Source organism: Physella acuta, unplaced genomic scaffold (genome assembly GCF_028476545.2).
Source record: "Physella acuta isolate Inbredline_101_S28 unplaced genomic scaffold, ASM2847654v3 ptg000105l, whole genome shotgun sequence".
Lineage (NCBI taxonomy): Eukaryota > Metazoa > Mollusca > Gastropoda > Physidae > Physella > Physella acuta.
Genome location: NW_026731625.1, coordinates 826,299 through 845,862, shown reverse-complemented (window position 1 = coordinate 845,862; position 19,564 = coordinate 826,299). Strand labels below are relative to the sequence as shown.

Here is a 19,564-nt window from a genome sequence, read left to right as displayed (position 1 = left end):
GTAAGCAGGCCTGAACTTAAGACAGCTGTCATGTAAGCAGGCCTGAACTTAAGACAGCTGTCATGTAAGCAGACCTGAACTTAAGACAGCTGTCATGTAAGCAGGCCTGAACTTAAGACAGCTGTCATGTAAGCAGGCCTGAACTTAAGACAGCTGTCATGTAAGCAGGCCTGAACTTAAGACAGCTGTCATGTAAGCAGGCCTGAACTTAAGACAGCTGTCATGTAAGCAGACCTGAACTTAAGACAGCTGTCATGTAAGCAGGCCTGAACTTAAGACAGCTGTCATGTAAGCAGGCCTGAACTTAAGACAGCTGTCATGTAAGCAGGCCTGAACTTAAGACAGCTGTCATGTAAGCAGGCCTGAACTTATTAAGTCAACTGTCATGTCATCATGTCATGAGGTAAAAAGCCAAATGCCAGCAAATGCGACTAGAGGGGGAAGCCACTCCACCAACCAGAGGCCACTACTACCAAGAAAGCTTAATGATGCTGTTAGTGCTTTCAATAGTTCTTCACACAAAGCAGAAAAATGGAATTCATTGTCAAAAGGAAAGCGCTAGTTAAAGAAAGCTGGAAATGTCTAATCATACAAACTTGTGCATGTGTACAAACCAAAGCTTGGACAAGAATGGAAATATTCTCTTGCTGCCATACTTGGTGTAGACTAAAAATTTTTCTTCTAGTTCCAGCATTAGTCAGCTGAACAGGTGAGGTAGAGCCACACCCCTAAGAGAGCCAAGAGGAAGAAGGGTCGTCACTTACCACAGTGGAGCCCCGCCCTGTCTGCAGGTTGAACTGGCTGGAACTGGGGGAGGGCATGTAGGAGGTGCTGGGTGTCTGGGTGCCACTCATGGGCTGCAGGGTGTCCATTGGCGTCTGGACCACCAGGAAGTCTGGGTTCTCTGAGCCTGGGTTGGGGCTAGACATAGACAGAGGTACAGCGTCAACGTTCTGACACAGATACAACATTCTGACACAGATACAACATTCTGACACAGGTACAACATTCTGACACAGGTACAACTCTGACACAGATACAACATTCTGACACAGATACAACATTCTGACACAGATACAACATTCTGACACAGATACAACATTCTGACACAGATACAACATTCTGACACAGGTACAACATTCTGACACAGATACAACATTCTGACACAGGTACAACATTCTGACACAGATACAACATTCTGACACAGATACAACATTCTGAAGCAGCACAAGACAGTAACAAACTCAGGTTAACCAGTTCACATTTTTGTTAAATTAAATTTAAATGATTTTCTCATTACATAAATAGATTGTTCAACGCAATAGTTTACTACAGAGGACCATTTCATTGAATCCCCCATCTTGTGTTACTGGCATTGAAATGAAAATTATGTTTAGCAAACAGCACACTGAAATAATGACAAACCAGAAGCTATCTGGCACAACTGCACAGACTAAATTATAGTTCCAGTTAAAATTGGCCATGACATTAAAACAAGTCCCAGTTAAAATTGGCCATGACATTAAAAAAAGTCCCAGTTAAAATTGGCCATGACATTAAAACAAGTCCCAGTTAAAATTGGCCATGACATTAAAACAAGTCCCAGTTAAAATTGGCCATGACATTAAAACAAGTCCCAGTTAAAATTGGCCATGACATTAGAACAAGTCCAGTTAAAATTGGCCATGACATTAGAACAAGTCCAGTTAAAATTGGCTCTTCTTTTAGCTTGATGTAAATGAACATTTGATTTCATTTCTTAAAGTTTGTTAGTAAAGCTGTGATAGGGTTACAAGCTAGACTGATCCAGCAGTAGAGATGTTATTAAAACCTGCAGCATTAGTGCCATACAAGGTAAAGAATAGACATGCTTGTTAGTGTTACCTCCCTTGTATTATGTATATGTTAGTGATGTCCCTTGAGTGTGTAATCTCTGTGTAGTGTGTAAGCTGTGTGTTTACATCAGGCTGTACTATGAACCTGATCTATTGATTGTAATTGCTGTCAGAGACTGATCTGTTAAATGAAACTTGATGGCTTCTATTGTTGCCTTCTAAATACTACCAGTTAGTGCTACTGTTTGACCAGTTGAGTAATGGAACAGTTAGTGCTACTGTTTGACCAGTTGAGTAATGGAACAGTTAGTGCTACTGTTTGACCAGTTGAGTAATGGAACAGTTAGTGCTACTGTTTGACCAGTTGAGTAATGGAACAGTTAGTGCTACTGTTTGACCAGTTGAGTAATGGAACAGTTAGTGCTACTGTTTGACCAGTTGAGTAATGGAACAGTTAGTGCTACTGTTTGACCAGTTGAGTAATGGAACAGTTAGTGCAGCTGTTTGACCAGTTGAGTAATGGAACAGTTAGTGCTACTGTTTGATCAGTTGAGTAATGGAACAGTTAGTGCTACTGTTTGACCAGTTGAGTAATGGAACAGTTAGTGCTACTGTTTGACCAGTTGAGTAATGGAACAGTTAGTGCTACTGTTTGACCAGTTGAGTAATGGAACAGTTAGTGCTACTGTTTGACCAGTTGAGTAATGGAACAGTTAGTGCTACTGTTTGACCAGTTGAGTAATGGAACAGTTAGTGCTACTGTTTGACCAGTTGAGTAATGGAACAGTTAGTGCTACTGTTTGACCAGTTGAGTAATGGAACAGTTAGTGCTACTGTTTGACCAGTTGAGTAATGGAACAGTTAGTGCTACTGTTTGACCAGTTGAGTAATGGAACAGTTAGTGCTACTGTTTGACCAGTTGAGTAATGGAACAGTTAGTGCTACTGTTTGACCAGTTGAGTAATGGAACAGTTAGTGCAGCTGTTTGACCAGTTGAGTAATGGAACAGTTAGTGCTACTGTTTGATCAGTTGAGTAATGGAACAGTTAGTGCTACTGTTTGACCAGTTGAGTAATGGAACAGTTAGTGCTACTGTTTGACCAGTTGAGTAATGGAACAGTTAGTGCTACTGTTTGACCAGTTGAGTAATGGAACAGTTAGTGCTACTGTTTGACCAGTTGAGTAATGGAACAGTTAGTGCTACTGTTTGACCAGTTGAGTAATGGAACAGTTAGTGCTACTGTTTGACCAGTTGAGTAATGGAACAGTTAGTGCTACTGTTTGACCAGTTGAGTAATGGAACAGTTAGTGCAGCTGTTTGACCAGTTGAGTAATGGAACAGTTAGTGCTACTGTTTGATCAGTTGAGTAATGGAACAGTTAGTGCTACTGTTTGACCAGTTGAGTAATGGAACAGTTAGTGCTACTGTTTGACCAGTTGAGTAATGGAACAGTTAGTGCTACTGTTTGACCAGTTGAGTAATGGAACAGTTAGTGCTACTGTTTGACCAGTTGAGTAATGGAACAGTTAGTGCTACTGTTTGACCAGTTGAGTAATGGAACAGTTAGTGCTACTGTTTGACCAGTTGAGTAATGGAACAGTTAGTGCTACTGTTTGACCAGTTGAGTAATGGAACAGTTAGTGCTACTGTTTGACCAGTTGAGTAATGGAACAGTTAGTGCTACTGTTTGACCAGTTGAGTAATGGAACAGTTAGTGCTACTGTTTGACCAGTTGAGTAATGGAACAGTTAGTGCTACTGTTTGACCAGTTGAGTAATGGAACAGTTAGTGCAGCTGTTTGACCAGTTGAGTAATGGAACAGTTAGTGCTACTGTTTGATCAGTTGAGTAATGGAACAGTTAGTGCTACTGTTTGACCAGTTGAGTAATGGAACAGTTAGTGCTACTGTTTGACCAGTTGAGTAATGGAACAGTTAGTGCTACTGTTTGACCAGTTGAGTAATGGAACAGTTAGTGCTACTGTTTGACCAGTTGAGTAATGGAACAGTTAGTGCTACTGTTTGACCAGTTGAGTAATGGAACAGTTAGTGCTACTGTTTGACCAGTTGAGTAATGGAACAGTTAGTGCTACTGTTTGACCAGTTGAGTAATGGAACAGTTAGTGCTACTGTTTGACCAGTTGAGTAATGGAACAGTTAGTGCTACTGTTTGACCAGTTGAGTAATGGAACAGTTAGTGCTGCTGTTTCATGCTTGAGTTACTTTGATTACATCATAGGGTATGGGTGTATACACAGTTAACCATGCAGTTAAAGGTAAGAAGTTCAGAGCCTAACAGCCAAAGGTAGGGAGCTCAGAATTCAGTTTGACGTTAGGTGGTCAACAGTTCAACAGCCAAAGGTATTGAGTTAAAAAAAGAATGAGTGAAAGAATGTAATCAATCCAGAGACCCACACTAAGTTACAGCCAAACACTTGAAGTTCTAGTGTAAAACAATCCAGAGACCCACACTAAGTTACAGCCAAACACTTGAAGTTCTAGTGTAAAACAATCCAGAGACCCACACTAAGTTACAGCCAAACCACTTCAAGTTCTAGTGTAAAACAATCCAGAGACCCACACTAAGTTACAGCCAAACACTTGAAGTTCTAGTGTAAAACAATCCAGAGACCCACACTAAGTTACAGCCAAACCACTTCAAGTTCTAGTGTAAAACAATCCAGAGACCCACACTAAGTTACAGCCAAACACTTGAAGTTCTAGTGTAAAACAATCCAGAGACCCTCACTAAGTTACAGCCAAACCACCTGAAGTTCTAGTGTAAAACAATCCAGAGACCCACACTAAGTTACAGCCAAACCACTTCAAGTTCTAGTGTAAAACAATCCAGAGACCCACACTAAGTTACAGCCAAACCACTTCAAGTTCTAGTGTAAAACAATCCAGAGACCCACACTAAGTTACAGCCAAACCACCTGAAGTTCTAGTGTAAAACAATCCAGAGACCCACACTAAGTTACAGCCAAACCACTTCAAGTTCTAGTGTAAAACAATCCAGAGACCCACACTAAGTTACAGCCAAACACTTGAAGTTCTAGTGTAAAACAATCCAGAGACCCACACTAAGTTACAGCCAAACCACTTCAAGTTCTAGTGTAAAACAATCCAGAGACCCACACTAAGTTACAGCCAAACACTTGAAGTTCTAGTGTAAAACAATCCAGAGACCCTCACTAAGTTACAGCCAAACCACCTGAAGTTCTAGTGTAAAACAATCCAGAGACCCACACTAAGTTACAGCCAAACCACTTCAAGTTCTAGTGTAAAACAATCCAGAGACCCACACTAAGTTACAGCCAAACCACTTCAAGTTCTAGTGTAAAACAATCCAGAGACCCACACTAAGTTACAGCCAAACCACCTGAAGTTCTAGTGTAAAACAATCCAGAGACCCACACTAAGTTACAGCCAAACCACTTCAAGTTCTAGTGTAAAACAATCCAGAGACCCACACTAAGTTACAGCCAAACCACTTCAAGTTCTAGTGTAAAACAAAAGCTCAGTTACTTACAAAATCCTGCACAGCAACCACAACACAATGATGGAAAGGGAGAAGTGATCATTTGACAAGCACATACAAGAAACACTTTGTTACAGGATTTTATTATGGGACATTTTATTATGGGACATTTTATTATGGGACATTTTATTATGGGACATTTTATTATGGGACATTTTATTATGGGACATTTTATTATGGGACATTTTATTATGGGACATTTTATTATGGGACATTTTATTATGGGACATTTTATTATGGGACATTTTATTATGGGACATTTTATTATGGGACATTTTATTATGGGACAGCCCAGAAGCTCTGGTGCTAGGTGAACCTGCTGACCTGTGTGTTAGCTTACAACAGTGCTCACATAGAAGCTAGCTAACATCCCTAGCTAACACCAGGTACCCACCAGAGCTGAGAGGACTCAAGGCTAACCAACCAAACATATACATCACATATTTTGATATTTTGTAAGTGTTAGTTTCATTTAAGTTAAATGGTTGCAGTAAATCTGTGCATGTAAGCTAATTATATATCAACGTCAAGGATATATTACAATAAACAAATGAGAATTTCAATTTAGAAAACCATTACAATCTGATTGTAAAGAAATTAAAATGCAGAGTTTATAATAAGTGTCAGAAAAGTCAGTCTTAGATAACTAACATCATACACACAATTCATTTAAGTCAGTCTTTGATAACTAACATCTCAATATCATACACACAATTCATTTAAGTCAGTCTTTGATAACTTACTTCTTTAACATCTCAATGTCGTATTCATTTTCATCCTCCAACCATACTGGTGGCTGCAGCAAGTAGCCGATGTCTAATTCAACAATTTCTTTTTGTGTAGCTAAGGTCAGCAGGTTGGTGTTAGCCTGGGAAAATTGAAGGAAAATCTCAACCATTCGCCGTGACGCTATTTATCTCATCCATTCATGTCATAGGAACCCAATGAATGGCATCAAGTCATACAATAAATCTTTCTTTAGGGAACCCAATGAATGGCATCAAGTCATACAATAAATCTTTCTTTAGGGAACCCAATGAATGGCATCAAGTCATACAATAAATCTTTCTTTAGGGAACCCAATGAATGGCATCAAGTCATACAATAAATCTTTCTTTAGGGAACCCAATGAATGGCACCAAGTCATACAATAAATCTTTCTTTAGGGAACCCAATGAATGGCAAGTCATACAATAAATCTTTCTTTAGGGAACCCAATGAATGGCACCAAGTCATACAATAAATCTTTCTTTAGGGAACCCAATGAATGGCAAGTCATACAATAAATCTTTCTTTAGGGAACCCAATGAATGGCACCAAGTCATACAATAAATCTTTCTTTAGGGAACCCAATGAATGGCATCAAGTCATACAATAAATCTTTCTTTAGGGAACCCAATGAATGGCAAGTCATACAATAAATCTTTCTTTAGGGAACCCAATGAATGGCATCAAGTCATACAATAAATCTTGAAATGACTGGCAAAAGAAAACAACGGCACCTGGTTAATGGCAAACGATGTAATGATATCTTGTTCTTTGTGGATAATTTTCATTGGATCTCTGATTTGTTGTTCATTGTCACTGCTAGATGTTCTCATGGAGGCCATCTGAGGCGTTGGGTGAAAACAAATTTAGTTTACGCATCTAATTTAATTCATAGTAAATAGCTAATTGAGTTGACAGTAAACATTTAATTTAGTTGACAGTAAACATCTAATTGAGTTGACAGTAAACATCTTATTGAGTTAACAATACACATCTAATCTATTGAGTTGACAGTAAAAATGTAACAGAAAGAACTAACTTCACTATCCTCTGGTTCCTTCTTCCTTTTGTAAACAAATCTGAGGAAAATTTCCTTCAGGTTTTCCTGTTGTAGCAAGTAGAACCAGAGTCTTCTGATGGGGAGAGTCGAGCGGTTGGAGCTGAAAATATTTCATTTAAAAAAAAAAAAAGCTTTACATGGTCGTCCATAAACTGATTCAATATTTGATCTATGGACTTATGACCATTGTATTTTGGGTGGACTCAAGACCATTGTATTTTGGGTGGACTCATGACCATTTTGGGTACGGTCAAAACAAAACTGACATGGACTTAATGGAGGCCATAACTCACATGAATGGGCCGTTATACAAAACTCACATGAATGGGCCGTTATACAAAACTCACATGAATGGGATGTTATACAAAACTCACATGAATGGGATGTTATACAAAACTCACATGAATGGGCCGTTATACAAAACTCACATGAATGGGATGTTATACAAAACTCACATGAATGGGCCGTTATACAAAACTCACATGAATGGGCTGTTATACAAAACTCACATGAATGGGCCGTTATACAAAACTGACATGAATGGGCTGTTATACAAAACTCACATGAATGGGCCATTATACAAAACTCACATGAATGGGATGTTATACAAAACTCACATGAATGGGCCGTTATACAAAACTGACATGAATGGGCCGTTATACAAAACTCACATGAATGGGCCATTATACAAAACTCACATGTATGGGCCGTTATACAAAACTCATGAATGGGCCGTTATACAAAACACATGAATGGGCTGTTATACAAAACACATGAATGGGCCGTTATACAAAACTGACATGAATGGGCTGTTATACAAAACTCACATGAATGGGCCGTTATACAAAACTCACATGAATGGGATGTTATACAAAACTCACATGAATGGGATGTTATACAAAACTCACATGAATGGGCCGTTATACAAAACTCACATGAATGGGATGTTATACAAAACTCACATGAATGGGCCATTATACAAAACTCACATGAATGGGATGTTATACAAAACTCACATGAATGGGCCGTTATACAAAACTGACATGAATGGGCCGTTATACAAAACTCACATGAATGGGCCATTATACAAAACTCACATGTATGGGCCGTTATACAAAACTCATGAATGGGCCGTTATACAAAACACATGAATGGGCTGTTATACAAAACACATGAATGGGCCGTTATACAAAACTGACATGAATGGGCTGTTATACAAAACTCACATGAATGGGCCGTTATACAAAACTCACATGAATGGGCCGTTATACAAAACTCATGAATGGGCCGTTATACAAAACATACATGAATGGGCTGTTATACAAAACTCACATGAATGGGCCGTTATACAAAACTCACATGAATGGGCCGTTATACAAAACTCATGAATGGGCCGTTATACAAAACTGACATGAATGGGCTGTTATACAAAACTCACATGAATGGGCCGTTATACAAAACTCACATGAATGGGCCGTTATACAAAACTGACATGAATGGGCCGTTATACAAAACTCATGAATGGGCCGTTATACAAAACTCACATGAATGGGCCGTTATACAAAACTGACATGAATGGGCTGTTATACAAAACTCACATGAATGGGCCGTTATACAAAACTCACATGAATGGGCCGTTATACAAAACTCATGAATGGGCCGTTATACAAAACTGACATGAATGGGCCGTTATACAAAACTCACATGAATGGGCTGTTATACAAAACTCACATGAATGGGCCGTTATACAAAACTCACATGAATGGGCTGTTATACAAAACTCACATGAATGGGCCGTTATACAAAACTCACATGAATGGGCCGTTATACAAAACTCATGAATGGGCCGTTATACAAAACTGACATGAATGGGCTGTTATACAAAACTCACATGAATGGGCCGTTATACAAAACTCATGAATGGGCCGTTATACAAAACTGACATGAATGGGATGTTATACAAAACTGACATGAATGGGATGTTATACAAAACTCACATGAATGGGCTGTTATACAAAACTCACATGAATGGGCTGTTATACAAAATTGACATGAATGGGCTGTTATACAAAACTCACATGAATGGGCTGTTGTCTGGGCTGTACAAGGCTTGCAGCTTGGACTGAGGCTGACCATTAGCCAGGTCCCCCATGATGTTGGGGATGTAATTGTCTGGAGCCCCCCCATACTGGTTCAGCTGGGACTGGAGCAGCTGGTCCCACTGTTCCAGGACTTTGATCAGCGCATGCAGTGCTGGGGATGCATTGGGCAGCTCTGTCAAAGAGAAACCCAAGCATTTAGCTGTGCTATCAAACAAGTGCTGGAACCTTTTAACTTGCTCCAAGCATCAAGCAGGGGAAACAAACTGAACTTTGCTAGTGAGTAAAGTAACCTGAACTTTGCTAGTGAGTAAAGTAACCTGAACTTTGCTAGTGAGTAAAGTAACCTGAACTTTGCTAGTGAGTAAAGTAACCTGAACTTTGCTAGTGAGTAAAGTAACCTGAACTTTGCTAGTGAGTAAAGTAACCTGAACTTTGCTAGTGAGTAAAGTAACCTGAACTTTGCTAGTGAGTTAAGTAACCTGAACTTTGCTAGTGAGTAAAGTAACCTGAACTTTGCTAGTGAGTAAAGTAACCTGAACTTTGCTAGTGAGTAAAGTAACCTGAACTTTGCTAGTGAGTAAAGTAACCTGAACTTTGCTAGTGAGTAAAGTAACCCACCTGACAGTTCAATGCCAATCTCAGGCAAGTAACCTGAACTTTGCTAGTGAGTAAAGTAACCTGAACTTTGCTAGTGAGTAAAGTAACCCACCTGACAGTTCAATGCCAATCTCAGGCAAGTAACCTGAACTTTGCTAGTGAGTAAAGTAACCCACCTGACAGTTCAATGCCAATCTCAGGCAAGTAACCTGAACTTTGCTAGTGAGTAAAGTAACCTGAACTTTGCTAGTGAGTAAAGTAACCCACCTGACAGTTCAATGCCAATCTCAGGCAAGTAACCTGAACTTTGCTAGTGAGTAAAGTAACCTGAACTTTGCTAGTGAGTAAAGTAACCCACCTGACAGTTCAATGCCAATCTCAGGCAAGTAACCTGAACTTTGCTAGTGAGTAAAGTAACCCACCTGACAGTTCAATGCCAATCTCAGGCAAGTAACCTGAACTTTGCTAGTGAGTAAAGTAACCTGAACTTTGCTAGTGAGTAAAGTAACCCACCTGACAGTTCAATGCCAATCTCAGGCAAGTAACCTGAACTTTGCTAGTGAGTAAAGTAACCCACCTGACAGTTCAATGCCAATCTCAGGCAAGTAACCTGAACTTTGCTAGTGAGTAAAGTAACCTGAACTTTGCTAGTGAGTAAAGTAACCCACCTGACAGTTCAATGCCAATCTCAGGCAAGTAACCTGAACTTTGCTAGTGAGTAAAGTAACCCACCTGACAGTTCAATGCCAATCTCAGGCAAGTAACCTGAACTTTGCTAGTGAGTAAAGTAACCTGAACTTTGCTAGTGAGTAAAGTAACCCACCTGACAGTTCAATGCCAATCTCTGGCAAGAATTTGGAAAGGTTGCTGATGACAGACTTGAGGACAGCATGACGGATGATGCACCAGCTGAAGGAACCTGAGTCACAGTGCTCACTGTTGGCGGCCTTCTTACCTCTGTAAACACAAGAGGGCTTTGTTACATGATTCAAACACATCCTTCTTACAATCTTTGACCATTTCAACCCTATCTTTCTTACAATCTTTGAACGGATCAACCCTATCTTTCTTACAATCTTTGAACGGATCAACCCTATCTTTCTTACAATCTTTGAACGGATCAACCCTATCTTTCTTACAATCTTTGAACGGATCAACCCTATCTTTCTTACAATCTTTGAACGGATCAACCCTATCTTTCTTACAATCTTTGAACGGATCAACCCTATCTTTCTTACAATCTTTGAACGGATCAACCCTATCTTTCTTACAATCTTTGAACGGATCAACCCTATCTTTCTTACAATCTTTGAACGGATCAACCCTATCTTTCTTACAATCTTTGAACGGATTAACCCTATCTTTCTCACAATCATTCTTCTAGGGTGAGTTGGTACAAATGTTTACAGTTGAGTCAGGACCACATAAAAATGTGAGTTGGTACAAATGTTTACAGTTGAGTCAGGACCACATAAAAATGTGAGTTGGTACAAATGTTTACAGTTGAGTCAGGACCACACAAAAATGTGAGTTGGTACAAATGTTTACAGTTGAGTCAGGACCACACAAAAATGTGTCACTCACAGAGAAGTTGGAGGTTTTTTATAAGGAATATCTTCATCATCGTCCTCATCTGTAGATGACCAGTCCTCCTCTGACTCAACAGAATCATCTGAGTCGTAGTCCAAGATGGTGTCAGAAGACACAAATGGCTGTTGATGAAACAATGATGGGGGGAGGGGGGTTTATTGGATTTGCTAATTGAGTGCAATTAGAGGTTTGTAAGTAGCTGTGTCTAGTTTCAGGCAAATGTCATGCTGACCTTGGTCATGAAGTAGTTGACCATGCTTAATTCCGGTGGGATAAACTTCTCCCTGTAAGTTTCCTTGACCTCAATAGGTGAGCTGGTGGGCGGGGCCACCCCACTGCTGGACATGACTTTATAGTTGAAGTTCATTCGGTGCTTGCTGACTTCATCCTGAGACCCTGCTCAAAGAAAACATTCAAACATGACTTCATCCTGAGACCCTGCTCAAAGAAAACATTCAAACATGACTTCATCCTGAGACCCTGCTCAAAGAAAACATTCAAACATGACTTCATCCTGAGACCCTGCTCAAAGAAAACATTCAAACGTGACTTCATCCTGAGACCCTGCTCAAAGAAAACATTCAAACGTGACTTCATCCTGAGACCCTGCTCAAAGAAAACATTCAAACATGACTTCATCCTGAGACCCTGCTCAAAGAAAACATTCAAACATGACTTCATCCTGAGACCCTGCTCAAAGAAAACATTCAAACATGACTTCATCCTGAGACCCTGCTCAAAGAAAACATTCAAACGTGACTTCATCCTGAGACCCTGCTCAAAGAAAACATTCAAACATGACTTCATCGTGAGACCCTGCTCAAAGAAAACATTCAAACATGACTTCATCCTGAGACCCTGCTCAAAGAAAACATTCAAACGTGACTTCATCCTGAGACCCTGCTCAAAGAAAACATTCAAACATGACTTCATCCTGAGACCCTGCTCAAAGAAAACATTCAAACGTGACTTCATCCTGAGACCCTGCTCAAAGAAAACATTCAAACATGACTTCATCCTGAGACCCTGCTCACACCACATACAAAAAAAAAAAATCTTTAAATCTCTTATACATACATTTAACATTTTTAAAAAAAAATTGTTTTTCAAGTTTTTAAAAAACATTTGCTATTTCCCAACAAAATTAAAAAATGTATTCACATCCTTTACAATGTAAAATAATCACATTTTTGTCAAAGTTTTATTGTTATCCAACTGAATAAAAAAATAATATATAACCAAATATTTTGAGGCAACCGCACAGAATAAACATAAAAAATCATTTGAAAAAGTGAGCGGCCCACAAGTGCTTGCCCCCCCCCCCCCCCATACCACTCTATAAAACTGATAACTGAGGCTACTTCCTACTTGGGATAGTTTTCTCTGACTTGATGGCTGTTTTGTTGGCCCCACCAAAGTGAGCGTCCCGCAAGTGCTTGCCCCCCCCCCCCCCCACCCATACCACTCTATAAAACTGATAACTGAGGCTACTTCCTACTTGGGATAGTTTTCTCTGACTTGATGGCTGTTTTGTTGCCCCCACCAAAGAGAGCGGCCCAGGTTCGCCTGTCCAACTTGTTGGCCACCAGCCTGTAGATCATCTGAGGGTCGTACATGCTGAGTGCTGAGACCAGCAGACTTGTGTACACTGCCAGCAGGGACTCTGTCAGCAGCACTGTCAACTTGGGGGCGTCTTCGTCTCTCTCTCTGGCTAACAGAACCTTCAGAGATGCCACACCTGAAAATATGACATTTGTAGAGATGCCACACCTGAAAATATGACATTTGTAGGGATGTGACACCTGAAAATATGACATTTGTAGAGATGCCACACCTGAAAATATGACATTTGTAGGGATGTCACACCTGAAAATGACATTTGTAGAGATGTCACACATGAAAATATGACATCAGTAAAGATGTCACACCTGAGAATATGACATTTGAAGAGATAGCACACCTGAGAATATTTGTTTTAACAAAAGCTCTTTATCCATTAGAATAAGATTGTAATAAGTACCTGGCCACTTCCCCGGGGGTGTGTTGACAACTTCCTCCCCACTGCTGACACTACGCTGACGTATACGCTTGACACCTGCCATCAGATGGCTTGACGGGTAGGAGAACTCAGGGCTAAAACACACAAGTACATCAGTTCAATATTTCAGATCAGAGGGTAGGAGAACTCAGGGCTAAAACACACAAGTACATCAGTTCAATATTTCAGATCAGAGGGTAGGAGAACTCAGGGCTAAAACACACAAGTACATCAGTTCAATATTTCAGATCAGAGGGTAGGAGAACTCAGGGCTAAAACACACAAGTACATCAGTTCAATATTTCAGATCAGAGGGTAGGAGAACTCAGGGCTAAAACACACAAGTACATCAGTTCAATATTTCAGATCAGAGGGTAGGAGAACTCAGGGCTAAAACACACAAGTACATCAGTTCAATATTTCAGATCAGAGGGTAGGAGAACTCAGGGCTAAAACACACAAGTACATCAGTTCAATATTTCAGATCAGAGGGTAGGAGAACTCAGGGCTAAAACACACAAGTACATCAGTTCAATATTTCAGATCAGAGGGTAGGAGAACTCAGGGCTAAAACACACAAGTACATCAGTTCAATATTTCAGATCAGAGGGTAGGAGAACTCAGGGCTAAAACACACAAGTACATCAGTTTAGATCAGAGGGTAGGAGAACTCAGGGCTAAAACACACAAGTACATCAGTTCAATATTTCAGATCAGAGGGTAGGAGAACTCAGGGCTAAAACACACAAGTACATCAGTTCAATATTTCAGATCAGAGGGTAGGAGAACTCAGGGCTAAAACACACAAGTACATCAGTTTAGATCAGAGGGTAGGAGAACTCAGGGCTAAAACACACAAGTACATCAGTTTAGATCAGAGGGTAGGAGAACTCAGGGCTAAAACACACAAGTACATCAGTTCAATATTTCAGATCAGAGGGTAGGAGAACTCAGGGCTAAAACACACAAGTACATCAGTTCAATATTTCAGATCAGAGGGTAGGAGAACTCAGGGCTAAAACACACAAGTACATCAGTTCAATATTTCAGATCAGAGGGTAGGAGAACTCAGAACTAAAACACACAAGTACATCAGTTCAACATTTCAGATCAGAGGGTAGGAGAACTCAGGGCTAAAACACACAAGTACATCAGTTTAGATCAGAGGGTAGGAGAACTCAGGGCTAAAACACACAAGTACATCAGTTCAACATTTCAGATCAGAGGGTAGGAGAACTCAGAACTAAAACACACAAGTACATCAGTTCAACATTTCAGATCAGAGGGTAGGAGAACTCAGGGCTAAAACACACAAGTACATCAGTTCAGATCAGAGGGTAGGAGAACTCAGGGCTAAAACACACAAGTACATCAGCTCAATATTTCAGATCAGAGGGTAGGAGAACTCAGGGCTAAAACACACAAGTACATCAGTTCAATATTTCAGATCAGAGGGTAGGAGAACTCAGGGCTAAAACACACAAGTACATCAGTTTAGATCAGAGGGTAGGAGAACTCAGGGCTAAAACACACAAGTACATCAGTTTAGATCAGAGGGTAGGAGAACTCAGAACTAAAACACACAAGTACATCAGTTCAATATTTCAGATCAGAGGGTAGGAGAACTCAGGGCTAAAGCACACAAGTACATCAGTTCAATATTTCAGATCAGAGGGTAGGAGAACTCAGGGCTAAAACACACAAGTACATCAGTTCAACATTTCAGATCAGAGGGTAGGAGAACTCAGGGCTAAAACACACAAGTACATCAGTTCAATATTTCAGATCAGAGGGTAGGAGAACTCAGGGCTAAAACACACAAGTACATCAGTTTAGATCAGAGGGTAGGAGAACTCAGAACTAAAACACACAAGTACATCAGTTCAATATTTCAGATCAGAGGGTAGGAGAACTCAGGGCTAAAACACACAAGTACATCAGTTCTATATTTCAGATCAGAGGGTAGGAGAACTCAGAACTAAAACACACAAGTACATCAGTTCAACATTTCAGATCAGAGGGTAGGAGAACTCAGGGCTAAAACACACAAGTACATCAGTTTAGATCAGAGGGTAGGAGAACTCAGGGCTAAAACACACAAGTACATCAGTTCAACATTTCAGATCAGAGGGTAGGAGAACTCAGAACTAAAACACACAAGTACATCAGTTCAACATTTCAGATCAGAGGGTAGGAGAACTCAGGGCTAAAACACACAAGTACATCAGTTCAGATCAGAGGGTAGGAGAACTCAGGGCTAAAACACACAAGTACATCAGTTCAACATTTCAGATCAGAGGGTAGGAGAACTCAGGGCTAAAACACACAAGTACATCAGTTCAATATTTCAGATCAGAGGGTAGGAGAACTCAGGGCTAAAACACACAAGTACATCAGTTCAATATTTCAGATCAGAGGGTAGGAGAACTCAGGGCTAAAACACACAAGTACATCAGTTCAATATTTCAGATCAGAGGGTAGGAGAACTCAGGGCTAAAACACACAAGTACATCAGTTTAGATCAGAGGGTAGGAGAACTCAGGGCTAAAACACACAAGTACATCAGTTCAATATTTCAGATCAGAGGGTAGGAGAACTCAGGGCTAAAACACACAAGTACATCAGTTCAATATTTCAGATCAGAGGGTAGGAGAACTCAGGGCTAAAACACACAAGTACATCAGTTCAATATTTCAGATCAGAGGGTAGGAGAACTCAGGGCTAAAACACACAAGTACATCAGTTTAGATCAGAGGGTAGGAGAACTCAGGGCTAAAACACACAAGTACATCAGTTCAATATTTCAGATCAGAGGGTAGGAGAACTCAGGGCTAAAACACACAAGTACATCAGTTCAATATTTCAGATCAGAGGGTAGGAGAACTCAGGGCTAAAACACACAAGTACATCAGTTCAATATTTCAGATCAGAGGGTAGGAGAACTCAGGGCTAAAACACACAAGTACATCAGTTCAATATTTCAGATCAGAGGGTAGGAGAACTCAGGGCTAAAACACTCAAGTACATCAGTTTAGATCAGAGGGTAGGAGAACTCAGGGCTAAAACACACAAGTACATCAGTTCAATATTTCAGATCAGAGGGTAGGAGAACTCAGGGCTAAAACACACAAGTACATCAGTTTAGATCAGAGGGTAGGAGAACTCAGGGCTAAAACACACAAGTACATCAGTTCAATATTTCAGATCAGAGGGTAGGAGAACTCAGGGCTAAAACACACAAGTACATCAGTTCAATATTTCAGATCAGAGGGTAGGAGAACTCAGGGCTAAAACACACAAGTACATCAGTTCAATATTTCAGATCAGAGGGTAGGAGAACTCAGGGCTAAAACACACAAGTACATCAGTTTAGATCAGAGGGTAGGAGAACTCAGGGCTAAAACACACAAGTACATCAGTTTAGATCAGAGGGTAGGAGAACTCAGAACTAAAACACACAAGTACATCAGTTCAATATTTCAGATCAGAGGGTAGGAGAACTCAGGGCTAAAACACACAAGTACATCAGTTCAATATTTCAGATCAGAGGGTAGGAGAACTCAGAACTAAAACACACAAGTACATCAGTTCAACATTTCAGATCAGAGGGTAGGAGAACTCAGGGCTAAAACACACAAGTACATCAGTTCAATATTTCAGATCAGAGGGTAGGAGAACTCAGAGCTAAAACACACAAGTACATCAGTTTAGATCAGAGGGTAGGAGAACTCAGGGCTAAAACACACAAGTACATCACATCAATATTTCAGATCCAAAAGGAGACAGACAAAACTTACTTTATAAAACCATCAATGCCAACATGAGTGACGTCGACATTGAAAGTGTCACTGTCACACAGACTCTGGTAGATGCATGAGGACAGTGCCACTGCCAGGTCCCTGACCGTGCTGACCAGCACAATGTCCGTGTTGATGTCTGGTGGCTGGGCCATCTCAATCACAGCCTGCAACAGGTCCTGTAGTGGTGGACAGTCAGGGTTAAACTTTGGGGGCTGGTGGGGGTTTAACTGTGTGGGCTGGTGAGGGTTAAACTGTGGGGGCTGGTGAGGGTGAAACTGTGGGGGGCTGGTGAGGGTTTAACTGTGTGGGCTGGTGAGGGTTAAACTGTGGGGGCTGGTGAGGGTTTAACTGTGTGGGCTGGTGAGGGTTAAACTGTGGGGGGCTGGTGAGGGTTAAACTGTGTGGGCTGGTGAGGGTTTAACTGTGTGGGCTGGTGAGGGTTAAACTATGGGGGCTGGTGAGGGTTTAACTGTGTGGGCTGGTGAGGGTTAAACTGTGGGGGGCTGGTGAGGGTTAAACTGTGTGGGCTGGTGAGGGTTAAACTGTGGGGGGCTGGTGAGGGTTAAACTGTGTGGGCTGGTGAGGGTTTAACTGTGTGGGCTGGTGAGGGTTAAACTATGGGGGCTGGTGAGGGTTTAACTGTGTGGGCTGGTGAGGGTTAAACTGTGGGGGCTGGTGAGGGTGCAACTGTGGGGGGCTGGTGAGGGTTAAACTGTGTGGGCTGGTGGGGGTTTAACTGTGTGGGCTGGTGAGGGTTAAACTGAATAGATTTTCAATTCTTTAAACATGCCATAATTTATTAATTTATACTGTTATTTCACCTTAGATTTGAACCTAAAGCAGAAATAAAAGGTGACAAAACATAACTTTTTTGTTCCAGTTGTCATAAACAAAAACTATCAAAGGATGAAACATATCCAGAGAATGAAAACACAGATTTTTTCATTGACTGGTTGAGTACAGGCAACACTCATGTGAAAATCTTGTTATGTTAAAGAGCCATAAAGTTTTCTCAAAAAATTATAATTTAATATTTATGTTAACAAAAAAACAAAAATAATTTCCTCTCAATCACAAAATAAAATTAACTTGAAACTACTCCATTTACCCTAGTCGTAAAACTCCACCACACCGCAGAATAATGTCCCCCTCCTCCCGAACAAATACAATTTATATATAAAATATATACTTTACCAGTGTCAGCATTCCCCTCCCTGGAGAATTTAAACCCCCCCACCACCCAAAACAAAAATTTAAAATGCCCCCCCCCCCCCCCCGAAAAAAAGTCTGAACGAAACACTATCTGCATGATAGAGGGAGACTAAATTTTCTGGGGAGGGGGTGGACACTAGTAAAAGTATATTTTTTATATAAATTCAATATCGTTATTGAAGAGCTGCCTGAAAGAAACTCAATATGCTACTTTTTTCAAGCTTAGGAGCAAGATTTAGGGGTATGACTACGACTATATTATGATTATATTTATGACTATATGAATGTGCAGTAACCCAAATGTACCAACATGTGGATCAATTATATCAGTTTAAAATGCTGATTCTGGACAAAAATCTGTTTTCAATTACATTTTTGTTTCCGGTTAAATTTGAAGATGAGGTGGTGATTATGGTTCCGGTTTTGAGAAAACGACAACACTATCAACCTAGCCATTTATCTAGCTAATTAAAATTTTTAATATGCTCACATTTTCAAAGTATACTGATATATATATATATATATATATATATATATATATATATATATATATATATATATATGAATTAAAAACTAATCAAGCACCCAAATACTAAAGGGAAAATACCACCTAGTTACTAAGGTAAAATAAAAAGGTATCAAAAGTCAAGTGTCAAATCACGGATGGTAGGAAAACGTTGGGTGAAATGAATTAATGGCTCAGTAAGTTTCTTATTCAAATGACCAGCTTTATGCATACCCGTATGCTGCTTTACCCTACCCATATGCTGCCCATACATACCTGTATGCTGCCCTACCCTACCTGTATGCTGCCCTACCCTACCCGTATGCTGCCCTACCCTACCTGTATGCTGCCCTACCCTACCCATATGCTGCCCATACATACCTGTATGCTGCCCTACCCTACCCATATGCTGCCCTACCCTACCCGTATGCTGCCCTACCCTACCTGTATGCTGCCCTACCCTACCTGTATGCTGCCCTACCCTACCTGTATGCTGCCCTACCCTACCCGTATGCTG

At 40.4% G+C, this 19,564-nt stretch overlaps 1 protein-coding gene across 5 annotated transcripts in view; it reads right to left on the bottom strand.

Annotated features, from left to right (window-relative positions):
• The window catches only part of LOC131932995 (dmX-like protein 2), a 108,158-nt gene that overhangs the window by 23,937 nt on the left and 64,657 nt on the right, over nt 1–19,564 (bottom strand). For all 5 annotated transcript variants that reach the window (XM_059289873.1, XM_059289872.1, XM_059289893.1 and 2 more), the window contains 11 exons: nt 17,328–17,506; nt 13,513–13,625; nt 12,991–13,230; nt 11,725–11,888; nt 11,487–11,614; nt 10,726–10,859; nt 9,282–9,477; nt 7,183–7,303; nt 6,878–6,985; nt 6,119–6,243; nt 765–921 (listed from right to left, as the gene is read on the bottom strand). In XM_059289873.1, the coding sequence (XP_059145856.1) occupies nt 765–921; nt 6,119–6,243; nt 6,878–6,985; nt 7,183–7,303; nt 9,282–9,477; nt 10,726–10,859; nt 11,487–11,614; nt 11,725–11,888; nt 12,991–13,230; nt 13,513–13,625; nt 17,328–17,506 (1,665 nt within the window). The remainder of the gene's footprint in view (nt 1–764; nt 922–6,118; nt 6,244–6,877; nt 6,986–7,182; nt 7,304–9,281; nt 9,478–10,725; nt 10,860–11,486; nt 11,615–11,724; nt 11,889–12,990; nt 13,231–13,512; nt 13,626–17,327; nt 17,507–19,564) is intronic.